This window comes from Rhinolophus hipposideros (genome assembly GCF_964194185.1).
Source record: "Rhinolophus hipposideros genome assembly, chromosome: 12".
Taxonomy (NCBI): Eukaryota; Metazoa; Chordata; class Mammalia; order Chiroptera; family Rhinolophidae; genus Rhinolophus; species Rhinolophus hipposideros.
Genome location: NC_138058.1, coordinates 27,933,285 through 27,948,099, shown reverse-complemented (window position 1 = coordinate 27,948,099; position 14,815 = coordinate 27,933,285). Strand labels below are relative to the sequence as shown.

The 14,815-nt window shown below is 37.0% G+C and overlaps 1 protein-coding gene across 3 annotated transcripts in view; it reads left to right on the top strand.

Moving 5' to 3' along the window:
- The window catches only part of ANTXR1 (ANTXR cell adhesion molecule 1), a 220,520-nt gene that overhangs the window by 78,108 nt on the left and 127,597 nt on the right, over positions 1 to 14,815 (top strand). For all 3 annotated transcript variants that reach the window (XR_013994581.1, XM_081068017.1, XM_081068018.1), the window contains exon 10: positions 7,566 to 7,664. Coding sequence is in view for 2 of the 3 variants with exons in the window: in XM_081068017.1 (XP_080924143.1) it covers positions 7,566 to 7,664 (99 nt within the window). In the remaining variant the exon portion in view is untranslated. The remainder of the gene's footprint in view (positions 1 to 7,565; positions 7,665 to 14,815) is intronic.

The following is a 14,815-nucleotide window of genomic DNA, read 5'->3' as shown; positions in this document are numbered from 1 at the left end:
GTCATTACAGAATAGTCATGGGGATGAAAAGCATAGCATAAGGAATATAGTCAATTATATTGTAATAATTATGTCTAGTGTCAGATACTAGATTTAGAGGGGTGATCACTTTGTAAGTTATATAAATGTCTAATCACTATGTTGTATATCTGAAACTAATGTAATATTGTATGTCTACTGTAATTGAAAAAAAAATTAAAAAAGAAAAAGAAATTATTTTAAACAAAGGGAAAAAAATTTTAAGTTACTGCAATTCAATTCGACTGATAAATTTTTCAAGAGCTATTTCTTTGGTAGAAACAGACAAATCTTTTGCAAATCCAATCCAAGGAACTTTTCTTTAAATATTTTTAAATCTTTGGCTTATGTGAAATAGTGCATATTTTATAGACAAACAATAGTTAACTGTGTTGGAGTCAACTATTCAATTCTATTTTCTTTATCTCTTATAAAGGAAAAATTAATACAAGACATAGCGATGGAAGCTAGCCCTAGGTTTTGAAAAGACAAGCTTGTACCTCTCTTGAATCAGAATCATAATAGCTAAAACACACTGACTAGAAAGTAATTTTATTAAGAAGAAAATGAAACTTCCAAAAGTTCTTCCATGGATTTCCTTGAAGGTCTATTGCTGATTATTATTCTCTGGAGTAAGCATGGCTTTAATAAAGTACTGGAGCCCATTTCATTGTCCATGCTATGTCCTATCAAGTAGACATAGGCAGGCCCCCTCTGTGATTTTCATTAGGCTACTGCCATGACCCAGGGACTTATATGAACGTGCTTTGAAAAGCATCAACTGTTATACAAAACAAGGTGACATTATTATCATCAATGTCATTTTAATGAGGACCGAAGGTCAATGTGAGAATCATGATGTTGATAACATTATACCTAGATGAGAAAAACATGCCTGTATGTTTCCCTACTGAAAGAAAATTGGAGAGACCACTGATAGAGCTCAGAGTACCTGCAAAATTATGCATTAACTCACTATGTGCTGGAGAGAAAGTAAACAAGGAAATAACTGATTGTTCATATTTCTAAGTATAACACAGGGGACTAAGCCCCGGACAGATCTGTGGGGAAAAGATAGAATTTGCTTTCATCAAAAACCTCTCCTCTCAGCCCCTTCCCCTCAGTTTGTGAATGACCATACTCCCCTTCCTTGGCCCCCAGTGCAGCCCCTTCTATGCAGCCCCACCCAGATCTATCTGCTCAAGACACTACGCTGACAATTGCATTCCCCTAAGACAATGATCTCAGCTGGCTTTCACCAACAACTCAACAACAGCCATGGTTCTGACAGCAAAATGAGCTCCGAGAGAGGCAGAGAGATAATGCATTGGGTGGACAACGGGACTGAGATCCAACACAAATCTTTATATGTTAAGCTGCACATAACAGGGTGAAACTTAAGGGGACAAATGTAAAATGTTGAACTTGGGTTCAAACAGCCAGTTTCACATACAAGCAGGTTTAGGGAAACCTATGGGGAAAAGAAAAAAAAAATGCCAATGTAATCTTAAGGTTCATCAATAGCTATCCCGTGGCCAGGTCAAGAGAGCTAATTCCATGCCCTCCTATTCCAAGTTCAGGCCAAGGTTCCAAGTCCATCCTTTAAGAATGGTATTGACAAAGGCACGTCCGTAGGAGCAGAGGCAATGGATCTGGAAACCACCACCAAATGTTATAAACTGGTAGCCTACATGCCCTCTCTGGTCTACACATATGTTCTTTCTGATCCACACTGCATTTTCATTTTTTTAAGCAGCGTTAAATTTATTGCTAACTTTTAAAAATTTGATCTCACTTAAAAATTTTGATTTTCATCTTGTCTTGAAAAATAAGATCTAACAACACTGGGCCTGTATTTATTGCGAGATAATAATTGCTGGAGACTGAATAACTTCCCTTTAAAAGAAGTATGGAGTCTTTCCCTGCACCGTACTCCTCACAACTCCCTATTGTCATACTCAGGCCAAGCATATGGTTGCCATTTCACATGGTGCTTCTGTCACTGTATTTACAACCATTGTTCTACCATATGTAGGAAGTCACCTGCTGTGTGGAGAGCCCTTAAAGCATCTTTGGCGTTACCTGCATTAAAATAATTCTGCTTTCCTTCTAACATAGACTCCTTTAAAAAGTTCCTAACTAAATATTTTTGCAGATTAGCCACTGTATAATTAGAAGAATTGACCCATTGTTAGATTGGCCTTGCTTAGTTTAGTTCTTCTCTGGGAAATGCATCCTTTTGCACAGTTTTCCTGTGGTCTCATTCAGTTGGCTAAAAACTTAACAGTTCATAGTATACTATGTAAACGAGTATTCCAGGAAGGGACTAATTGGAATCAAGTATGCTACCTGCCAACTGCTCCGCATTTGAAGTTTTTGTACTCCAGAAATGGAAGGAGGTTATAATTAGTTCTGCACATTGTCATTTCAGAAGCAGTTGTATTATTCCTACTGTGCTGTTTTCCACGTTCTGTAATAGTACTCGGGTACTATTACAGGTAGCGCAAAAGAAAGGTAGTTTTAGGCTTCATGTTTACCATTTGGAAATTAGATGCTGAAAATAGACACATTTAAGCAATATAAAATAGTGGTGTCATTGCTTTCCTTTTCATTGTTTTTCAAAGCACTCATACCTGGCCCTTAGGTACCTCTTCTGGGTGGATTGTTTAATTCTCTGCTTCATCTTCCTTTTTATTTAAAGATATTTCTGTTTGGAGGAGTGACTTTCATAAACTGTTGGTGGGGATCTAAAATTACACAGTCACTTTGGAAAACAGTTTTGACAGTTTATTAAAAAATTAAACACCCACCTACCATATGACCTGGCCATTCTACTTTTAGGTATTTACCCAAGAGAAAAGGAAATCTATGTCCTGACAAACACTTGCACACAAATGTCTATAACCGCTTTGTTTGAAAAGCCAAAAACTGTGACCACCTCAATGTTTATCAACAGGTAAATGGATAAACAATTGTGGTTTATCCATACAATGGAACAATACTCAGCAATAAAAAGGAATGGACTATGCATAAATCTCAAAATAATTATGGATGAGTCTTAAGATAATTATGCTGAGTAAAAGAAGTTAGAAAAGAAATTACTGACTATATGATTTCATTTCCATAAAATTATAGAAAATGCAAATAAATCTGCAACAACAGAGAGCCGATCAGTGGTGGTGGGGAGTGGCAGAAGGGAAAGATTACAAAGGGACACATGGAAACTTTTGAAGGTGATGGATGTGGTCACTATTTTGATTGTGGTATTGCCCAATGATTGTATACATATGTCAAAAATTATCAAGTTATATACTTTATATGCAAGTTATTTACCTTACTAAAATTGTTACAAATACATAGCTATACAATTTTAAAAGTTCTGGAATAATTTAGACATCAGAAAGCACTTAATATACATTAGTCTTTATATTATATTTTAGATGCTATATTAAGCATCTAATAGGAGAGCAAATTCAAACTCACAAGACGAAATATCACTAATGATAATTTTGCAAAAAAGTCTTGGGTGCCCCAAGCAAATGGAGAAAATATGGATGTTTCATTTCCAGGTACAGTGAATAATAGTCTTTACTGAGGTCATCTCAAAATTATGTGTTCCACATTTCAAAAACAAAAAAAAAAAAAGGAACAGACCAAAGTATTCACTAACCTGAATTTTTTTTTTTGAAATTGAGCTAAAATTCACATCCCATAAAATTTACCCTTGTAAAAATTGCAATTCAATGGTTTTTAATATATTGACAAAGTTGTACAACCATAACCATTCTCTAATTCCAGAATATTTTCATCACCCCAAAAAGAAACCCAAAGCAGTCACTCCTTATTCCCCCTTTCTCCAGCCCTGATAACCACCAATCTATTTTCTGTCTCTATGGATTTGCTAATCTAGACTTTTCATATAAATGAAATCATACGATATAGGGCCTTTGTATCACTTAGCATAATGTTTTCTTCTTTCACTTAGCATAATGTTTTCAAGATTCATCCATCTAATAGCATGCGTCAAAATTTGATTGATTGCTTTTTATGGGTGAATAATATTCCATTGTAAAAATACCATAGTCATTAGTTGATGGACATTTGGGTTTTTTCCACTTTGGAGCTGTTATGAATAATGCTACTGTAAACATACATCTACAAATTTTTGTGTAGAGCTACCTTTTCAGTTCTCTTGGATATATACCTAAGGGTGGAATTTCTGGGACTTAAGATAATTCTGTGTTTAACTTTTTGAGGAACTACTAAACTATTTTACAAAGCAGGTACAATGAGGGTTCTAATTTCTTCACCAACATTTGTTATTGTCTATCTCTTTTGTTATAGCCATTCTGGTGACTATGGAGAGATAACTCATTGTGGTATTGATTTGCATTCCCCTAATGACTAACGATGTTGAGCATCTTTTCATTCATTGACCTATTAATCCTCAGAAAATAAAAAGGATTAGACCCTGACTGGTACCTGAACAAACGATCACCTTGTCCTTCCCCTTTATTCCCTTTCTGTACCAAGACATCACTTATTTACTCATTCAATGAGCTTACACTGATACTGACTCAGCCCTGGGTTACATTCCGTCAAAAATTCTAAAGAAATAGAAATGATGGCCTCTACCATCAGGAAGCTTAAATTATAATTGAGAATAAGAGTGACAAAAGAATCATAATGAATGTAAGCCTTAAAGAAACCTTTAAAATACGTATCTTAAAAGATTAGATCAAAGATGATTTTCAAGTAGAAATTCCTTCCTAACACCCTACAATCCCTAGGAACTTCTTGTAAGAGCTGTAACCCAACATGCAAGTTGCGTAAAACCATTTAGCTGTACATATTTTGAAGGGTAGAGTCAGGGCTTTGTGGATAAACGGAGTTAAATCAGTGTGTCCTGGTTCTGGAGTGTCCTGGTTCTCACTTGCCGGCGCACTCATTTGACAGGGTTTTGTTACATAACTTCTATGTGTGAAGAGCTGACGTTCAGTTGGGCTGCTGAGTCAGACATTTGGGCTCTTCTGGAAACCACATGTGCGCACTAACACGGAAACTGCACCAGGCAGGGTGGGAGCTCGCCTCTCTTTTTCTGTGCCTCCCACAGCCTCCCTTCCTCCATCTTTCTCTCAGGCCTACAGGGTAAAATCGTTTGGTTTTCACCATTGCCACGTCATGAATTCCTGCTGTCTTTCTTCCTAAACACCCTGAGGTTGGGCCAAGCAGACATGTGGGCAACCTTTTTTATAGAGGACTCAGCAGCTGAACATGTGAGAGACCTCAGCATGCAGCATGCATTTCCAGAGAGTTCTTTCCCTCTGTTTATCTTTGAGTAAACAAGAGAAGTAGGCAGAGAAATGAGGCAGAAAACATTTTGAATCAGCAAAAGTGTCCAATGGCAGATTTCTGGAGGTCTAGCTTTCAAACTAAAAACAGAAATAGGTTTCTATAGGCTTAGTTTGAGTAACTAAGATACAATAACATTCTTCCACAATGTTGTTGAACCAATGGCATGATTAGGCACATGCCAGACAGACACCCAAAGAAAACTATCAAGTCCATCCTTCTGAATTTAGCAATTGTGTATATGTATCAACATGCATATGTAAATCCTTAATATTCATTCATAGGCCTTATGGTCCTGAAAAGCCATGTGCTCATGACCTTAATACAGTTTAAAACTAAGGCAGTGAACACTTGTATACAAGTCCCTGTTTTACTGCTTAGTAATTTATATGACCTTGTGTAAGTCATGTAAAATGTCATGACTTTTTATAGACCTTATTGTTAAGGTCTTTTACACTTGTAAGAAATGTTCTGTTCTAATTTGTACCCTTTGTGGCACATGCAGTACCACTGGGTTCTTTGACTTTGGTTTTGGTTTCTTGCTTCCCATCCAGGCCAGCTCCAATTTTCTGCAAAAATGGGTAAACCTGCCTAACATAAAAATAAAATAAGCTTTTCAAAAATCACAATGTCAATCTCTAAATTAGTCATATGTCACCAGACGGTGAAAATTCATTTTAGCTTCATGGTAAAGAGTGCAGTGACTGAGTTATAAAGGCATCGCATTTGGTGCCTGACAGACCTGGATTCTAATTCTGATTCGGACAGCTATGAGCCATGAAATCTTGGACAGATTACTTACAGTCACAAAGCTCAGTTTTCTCATTTGTACCTCCCTGGGCTGTGGGGAGGTTTAAATGACAAACATACACATTGCTGAGCCAGGGCCTGGCATACAGTGAGGGAGCAATTAACATCAGTTATTCTCTTGGCAATCTCTAAATTTGTTTCCTGGAAATTAAGATGACATACACTCATGACATATATTAAAGTTTGGAAGAGTCCCCTTATGCTAGATAATTCCATTGTTCCTCCAACAAAAATCTCCACTTGGATAGCAATTTACAGTTTAAGATCCACTTTCACACATATTGCATTTTTTCCTCTGACTTCTAGTCAATTTCTTTTTTTTTTATATGCCACGCAGCATTATTCTAAGCCCCAATTTTTATACACAAAAGGATGACAAAAATAAAAGAAAGTAGAGTATTGGCTATTAGTTACTAGCAAACTTAAGCACATATTCCTAAACATTAAACTAATTAATTAACATGGCTGATTATTTTCCCCTTAGTATACTATTGTAAAGGATCATTATTTTTATTTTATAAGGATTTTATTAACATGTATTAATTCAGTATGCATTATTCCAACATGACATTAATATGCAGGGCTAGATATATTCCTGTGAGATATAGTCTCTGTTCTATTCGGAGAGAAGTGAATAGTAACTATAGTAAAGGGCCAATGGCAGTTCACACAGGTAATGCTTGACAAGTGGCCACCAATAAGAAAGACTTTGATTCGTTGGAAAGTACAATTATTCCTAGGTATTCTACTGTGTGCCCAGCAGAAACCGCAGGGCCACAGCCAGGATCAAACAATTCCCGACCTAAAGGAACATTTTTTTAGTTGTGGAAGAAAAGACTAAAGAACGACACTGGACGGTACATAATCATACACTACATTGTTCAAGACAGACGGTGAACGCCATAAGGCGGTGTTTTCAAAAAGTGTTAGGCACCTTGAGCTCTAACGAAATCCTTTCAGTGGTGTCCAGTATGTAAAAGAGACATGGGAGAGGAGTTAAGTTGACTAAAGAAATGAAGAGCCCCTCCCCTGTGGGCTGCAGAAATCACAGTTTTTGAAACTGTCAGGACTTGAGACCTGGGTAGGATTTGAATGACAGAGAGAGAGGAGGACAGCATTCCAGGTAGGAAGAACAGCTAGAGCAAAGGCAAGGTGGGAATGCAAAATGAGTAGTCGGATTGCCTTCTTCATGGACACCTACCGAGCAGGAGGTGGTAAGTGGCAAAAGGCACCCACATGGTCGCTTTTGGTTTCCAACCTGAACTAATTTTCAAATATGTTAACCCTGGTGAAATAGTTACAAAAGGCCCTACATCAGGGCAGATGGGAAACCTAAGGTTAATGGCCTGCAGTCAAATAATGAATCTTGTCGTTATTCATTTCAGAATCATTCCAAGTAGTCGTGAGAGGGAACGGCTTCCGACACGCCCGCAATGTGGACAGGGTCCTCTGCAGCTTCAAGATCAATGAGTCAGTCACACTCAGTAAGTCCTTGCACAGTCTGTGGGTTTCTTCAGCCACCTCAGGGAAGGCAGTGCCAGCCCCATTTTCCAGCGAGGTCACACACAGGAAACCATACAGAGAAGGGTCTTCCCTGCTGGAAAGGCCTCCAGCAAGGGCATAGCTAGCCCCTCACACACCTTCGTGCCCTGTAGGAAAGGTACTTGTTTCCTAGTCCAACAACATATATACTAAGTTACTCCCTCTTAGGTGGCAGTGCCAGCTCTGGTTGGTGAGGACTTATGAAGCTTGACGATCCTTAACAAAGTATTAGGGAACTCTCAAGCACAAGAGTGAAAAATAGACAGTCTAAACGTATTAATTTTGAATAAACCAAAAGCCAAACTGTTAGGCTTGCATGTGTAGATTCTGGAATTTTTTTTCAACCTGGATGATTCTTGCTTGGAGTAGCCAAGAAACTCTCATCATGGTGAATACCTGACATGAAATACAGGATTCTGAAAGTAAAACTAAGTGCATTTCATGCGAAAAATGAATTATCATAACATTGGCACTTTCGCAAGACATTTGTAGCAGGCAAGTTCTTAATTTAAAGACATGTGTGATTCGTGTAGCTGTCCAGGAGACATGGGGAAGTCTGACTATTGAAGGACAGATGTCCAGAATCCCTGGTTAGTATTTACCCCTGCATCCATCACACACATAATTATTCAGTGTCTGCAGTGCTAATCAATAATAATATACTGCCTTTTCTACAGTGTTGTGTCCTTTTAAATGCTTCATATCTTTTTGCCACAGTGGCCCTGGGGAATAGAAAGAGAAAGGAGAATCGGGAAGACACATTTATTTACCAGTCACGTCCACTAGTTTTGTCCCCCTGATAACCTTATGGAGTAGATACTATCCTGTTTTAAAAAAGAAGGATTGAAGGGTATGCCTTTTTTTTTCCTCCTTACCATCTTAAAACCCACTTGAATATGTAAACAGAGATATGCAAGGGCTTCCTTACAAACATCTGGAATTCCTGGCCTTGGAATAATTCCAAACATTTGAAACATTCAGTTAGTTTTCTAAATACTTGGAAATACTCTCACATCTCCAAAAAGTATTTGCTATTTGAAAACATTTTGACATATCCCTGAGTAATCACAATGTGAAAGTTGGATGTGCTTCCTCTACAGAGCTCTTCCATTTTTTCTCCCCTTTCAATTGTGATGTCCCTCAAGTCTGCCTTCCCTCTCCTTAACCAAACCCTTTGAGAGTTAAGTTCAGACATCAACACCTCCCAAAGAAGACTTCCCAGACAAGCGAGCCTTCAGACCAACCCCTGTCTGAAAATGAATGGAAATGGGGTGTAGTGTTGCCATTGCTTAAAAAGTTACACAGAGATGCTGCCTTGGGGTAACACGAAATGCAAATTCACTGTGGATTTGTAGACTAACATTTTGAAAGACTATTTTCCAGTTTCTCCATGAAAGTTTGTATCTTGGGAAACCAGCTCATCCTTTCTCCCTCTTTTCTTCCTTTCCTACTATATACTTGCAAACACCTGCTCACCCCTCCACCTTAGTCATATTCAAAAAGAAATACAGGCTGTTGGGATAGGGATTTGGCATAAACCGCAAACCTGATGGTGTTTCCAGCACACTGTTGACAGTTTGGAGAAGGGGAAGGCAGTGAGTCAACCATATTATATACTGTAAGCAATACTGTGAAACTCAAACATATGGTTATTAAAAATAAGCATAAGGAAATATTGGAATCTGAAGAAAAAAAAAGCTGTTCTTTATTTATTAATTTACCTGTTCATTTCCACTCAGTAGTTAATATGAACAAGGAACTATGGAAGATAAAAAAGGTAAATTTTTAAATGCAAGATAATCACATCTACATTTTTCTATCAACCTTATGAATATAACAGTAGTGAGTTGTCCCTGTAACATAAAATAAATTTATATTTCTTTACTTTTCCCATTCTCCTTTTCCATCTCTACATCCCAAGTTTTAAAGTGTTATGTATTTTCATTTTTAGAGTATATATTTCCTCTTTCAAGATTTTTTCCTAAATGCTGCATTAAGTTTTGTAACAAAAAGAAAATATAAGTGCCATTATTAATCAGTAAAAGGCTAATTAAAGGCCCAATAACGAAGCTAAGACTGCTGTTTCTCTCCAGCCTGTTCAAACATGATACAGGCCTTGGAGTCTTCAACAAATAATACAGTAGCAGGTTGTATGAAACAAAACTGTTAGATATAAAAGAACAAACTGAAAATTTATATTTATGGTGGGAGATTTTAACGTGACTTTCTATGTCTTTGAATGGATAATAAAAATAGATATGTACCTTTTTAAATGGTTATGAACATCCTTAAATATGTGTTATTCTATGAGACAGATAAAATGCCAACATATCAATGCCAAAAAGTAAAAGTTATTTAAATGTATTTTATATATATTTTAAATATAATCAGACAATAAAAAGCATAGGTTAATACCTACTTCTCCCCCACTTTTCTTGTCTTTGCTTAAAAATAAAATCCATGAATGAACCACTTAGAAATCTAAAACAATTTCTGGACCTGTGGTCAATATAAACAGATCCAAAAATTCAGGGTAAAATATGATTTTAAAAATTGTAGAAGGTGGCCTTATTCAAAGGAATGAGGAGGAGATCCCAGGTACAGGAAACAAAAAGGGAATGCAAAATCTAAGCAGAAAGCTAAGCTGTGTGGGCTCCAGGCCTGGGGGTTTGCACGTCATGATCCTGATGCTGATCCAAATACAGGACACCGGCCTGTGAATGGCAATGAGAAAGAGCAGAGTCCCCTGCAGAAGTTAAGCTCCAAAGGGCTGCACTACACATTAAACTGGTACTGGAAAAGTTTCTCAGTGACTCAAGACAGAGGTAGAAAGGTAAGATGTTATACCCCCCAAAATGTGTCTATGACCATCCTATCCCTGTGACCTTAGCAGAGGTAGTGAATGTCCAGGCCAACCTATAGCACTCCTGCAGTGAACAACCCCCTCTGAAGTTGGGCTCACAACACCAAATGGCAAACCATATGAAGATGGAAGAAAAAAACAGGAGAACAAGCAAGAAGGAAGGACTACAGAACAATCCAAAGAGAATCTATAACAAGCACATTTAAAGTGTGTAAAGAGATCAAATATACCAAAGTGGAAGAACATTCAACAAAGACAGATTTGCAGGGGAACCCAGTTTAAATTCTAGAATTGAAAAAGTTTATTCCCTGGAATACAACTTAATGGATGGACTAAACATTGTGATTAGATACAGGTGAAGATGAAATGCATGAACTGGAAGAGAGATAAAAGAAAATCCCATCCCCTCAACCAAAGCACCAGACCCAGATATTTTTCACCCTAGTTTTATCAGACTCTAAAGGACAGGTGGCCAGTATCTGATACAGGTCTAAGTATTTTCACCATGAGTATCTTTGCCATAAACATCTTTGCCATAAGCATTATCACTGCAAACATCTTCGCTGCACAACTCATTGGCAGTAAGGCAATTTTGCTGTAAAAGATAAAACAACTTGTTGACAGTTTGGTGTACATTTGGCAGACTTCCTGTATTTAAGCTAGCTGCCAGTCGATTTCATTACTGCATTGATGAAGTTCTCACAGTTACTGCCATTTTTATATTATGTATAGATCTTAGCCCTCATAATGGTCTATACAGTGACGGGTAGACATGTGATCTTAAAACAGTGGGTGATAACAACTGCTATGAAGCCAGATTGCACAGCTACATGTAAAGCCAGATTGCATACTATACGAGAAAATGAGCACATAGTTTGCAAATCCTTCAGTGAATACGGTCATCCCTCCCACCCATCAAAACCAAAAGTTTACCAAGCTATGGCAAATATAAAAGAGGTGGCCAGTAATTCACAGTCTTCAAGAGCATTAATTATCTATTCTCTAGTTGGAAACTCATACCTCTCTTAATGAAGGAAAAAAATTGCAGCAGAAAAAAGAAAATAATGCTATGCTAAATGAGGAGACAAAACAAGCAAAAAAATGTATAATACTATGAACAAAAGACTTCAAGGATGATGTATTGTCACTTTTCACAATAAAATCTTTTTTAATTTTGTTATTAATTTTTCCACGTTTCATTATGTCCTTTTTAATGTCCCTTCGTTTACTTTTCATTATTTTATACTTTATAGCGAAATTGACTTTCAGTCAATTACTGGTATGGTAAAAGTGTTTGCGGTGAAAATGCTTGCAGCAAAGAGGTCTAACAGCAAATATGCGTATGGCAAAAATACCAGACATGAGCACAGGCACTGGAACCCAACCACCCAGGGAAAGAATCCTGGCTCTGTCTTTAAGCTGTGTGACCATGGCATGTTATTGAACATCTCCATGCCTCAATTTCTCTATGTGTAAAATGAGTATGGCAATAATAATAGCACCTTTATGTGGATTGTTATGAGGTTTAAATGTGGGAAGTGGGGCTTAGAACAAGACCTGAGACACAGTAAGCAGTGGAACAATGTTGGCTGCTGGTATTAATTTATTATAATCATTATCACTATCATTAAATGGAGCAGCAATTGAGTTGCTGTTACAAAGACATCAATTGTCTTCAAATTAATATTTAGTTTTAACATAATCCCAGTGAAAATTCCAATGGGACTTTTTAAGTTAACAAAATAATTCTAAAGTTTATATGGAAGAATAAACATTAAGAATAGCCAAGAAAAATGTGGAAACTTGCCCTAGCCTCGCCAATTTTAAGATGTATAAAAAGCCCTAGCCAATTTTAAGATGTAAAAAAAGTAATTGAAACAATGCATGACTGGTACCACACAAGGCAAACCGAGCATTGAAACAGGAAAAACAAAGTCCATAAACAGAGCCCAACACTTATGTTAGTTTAGTATAAAATAAAGTGACCTTTGTAATTATCAGGGAAAGAGTGGATTATTCAAAAAATGGTGAGACAACTGGCTAACCACTTGGAAAACAACTAAGTTCATTTTTATCTCACACCTTACATCTAAACAAATTCCAGATGAAAAATTTAAATGTGAGTATAAATCTATAAAAGTTCTAGAAGGAAACAAAAATAAGTATTTACATGATTTTCTAGTGCAGAAAGACTTTTTAAGCATAACACTGAAGGGAGATACCATAAAGGAAACATTTTGATAGTTTGAGTACATATTTTTTAATACTTCTGTTACCCTCCCCCCAAAATCTAAAGGAAAGCAGAAAACTGGCAGAATTATTTTTAAGACCTATAACAAAGGGCCGATAACCTTAATACATAGGCAGCTCTTAAAATCAGAAAGAAAAAAAAAAGGTGACCACATCAACGGGGAAAAGATATGAAAAGGAAATTTACAAAAAAAATAATGGTCAAAAATGCTCACTGTAACCAAGGAAAGGCAAATGGAAATAACTTATGAAACTAACAAAGATGAACAAAATGACAATGCCCAGTATCAACAAAGATACAGAGGAACAAGTATTTTCACTCATCCTTGGTGAGAGACCATAAAATCTTTTGGAAGGCAATTCTCAAAATTAATCATCTGCTTTTATACATTTTTGACCCAGAATTTCATCTGTTCATCAAAAGGAAATGATTGGAAATGTTTACAAAGACTTGACTACAAGATGTTAATCGAATTGCTCGTGATAGCAAAAGGCAGAGAGAAAACAAACCAAAACACCTAAAGGGTAACAACATAAATGGTTAACAATAGATAATTTGTTATATAGATTATACTCCATGCCTAAATAATTAAATAACATGGTGGAAAAGAAGAATTAATGTGGGAGAATGTGAATGATATAACTTCACGTGTTAAAAGTGAGTTACGTCCTGCTATTTTGTTTTATACATATGTATTTGTATGTAGAGAGAAAGACTTGAAAGGCATCTGTTAATATGTTAATAGTAGTTACCTCCTAATGAGATCACCATTAATTTTTACTTTCTTCTTTCTGTCCTTCTGTATTTTTTAAGCTTTCTACAGTCATGTGCCCTCATGTAATAAGAAAGAAGAATCCACAATAGTTATTTTAGTTTTAAAATTCTGGTTAATTATTGAAGCCTAGCACACGTCTTCAGTTAGCATTTGGTTGGTTCTCCAATGACCAGGCTGAGCTCACTCCTGGCCAAGAAAATATCTTGGAAATCTTCACACAAACTTTATTTATTCTGGCTGCACTTTCTCCTACTCCAGTATTCAGTGTATTGTGCCAAGAAAAGATCCACTTTCAATTGGAAATCCATTTGCGGAGAGATTAGAATACTAAAAAGTAGACACTGGGGTATGAGCTGAGACATGATCCATTTTAATGAACAGTAAATTTTTAAAATGGACTTTTTGCTAATGCAATAATGAAAAACATGCTAGACAATCCTGGTGTTGTGTAAAGACATGAGGTATGATTATAAACAAAAGAAACTGATTTTTAACAAACTCACTGAAATTCAATTTATAAGCCACGGGAGAAATCAGTTTCCTGGTTTTAGAGACACACTTCTTTTTTTGATGCAAAATTTTATTTCCCAGCTTGATCTCCAACATTATTCACTAGGCATGGCTCTGGTTTGCTTTCTGTTCTCTCTCAAAGGATGAAACTTTGCCCCCTTTGAAGATATTTTTTCAAACTGAACATTAGCCATGTAGGCACTTCCAAGTGTTCCAAAGAGGGCCTCAGCTTCCCCGGGGGACGAGAGACAACACTCACTCGAATGTAGACGTCCTAGAGTTTGTTTTTAAAAATCTGTCCAATTATCCAGAAACTATACTTTATCTTAGAAAACATCTGGGCCCCGGGGCCGTTGTGGGCCCCCTAAAGAGATGATTGAACTGCACCTATGGTGGCAGAGGGGGAGGGAGGGCAGAGGGAAGGAGAACAGAAACTTCCCAAACAAAAGCCAATTGTTTCCTTTATCACTGGTTAGATTGTTTCATCTATATATTGTCAAAGGTACTTAGGGCACTTTGGATGCCTCCCTGGGGGTCTGATGTCATGCAAAGATGATGGAATGTCACTTTGTGCAATTCAGATTGAAGAGACATAACGGAGCATCTCATCTCATGGTTCTTAGTCAGGCTGTACATCAGAATCACCAGGGAGCTTCATCCCAGTGATAGCGACCCCACGCCTTCCCTGACCTAT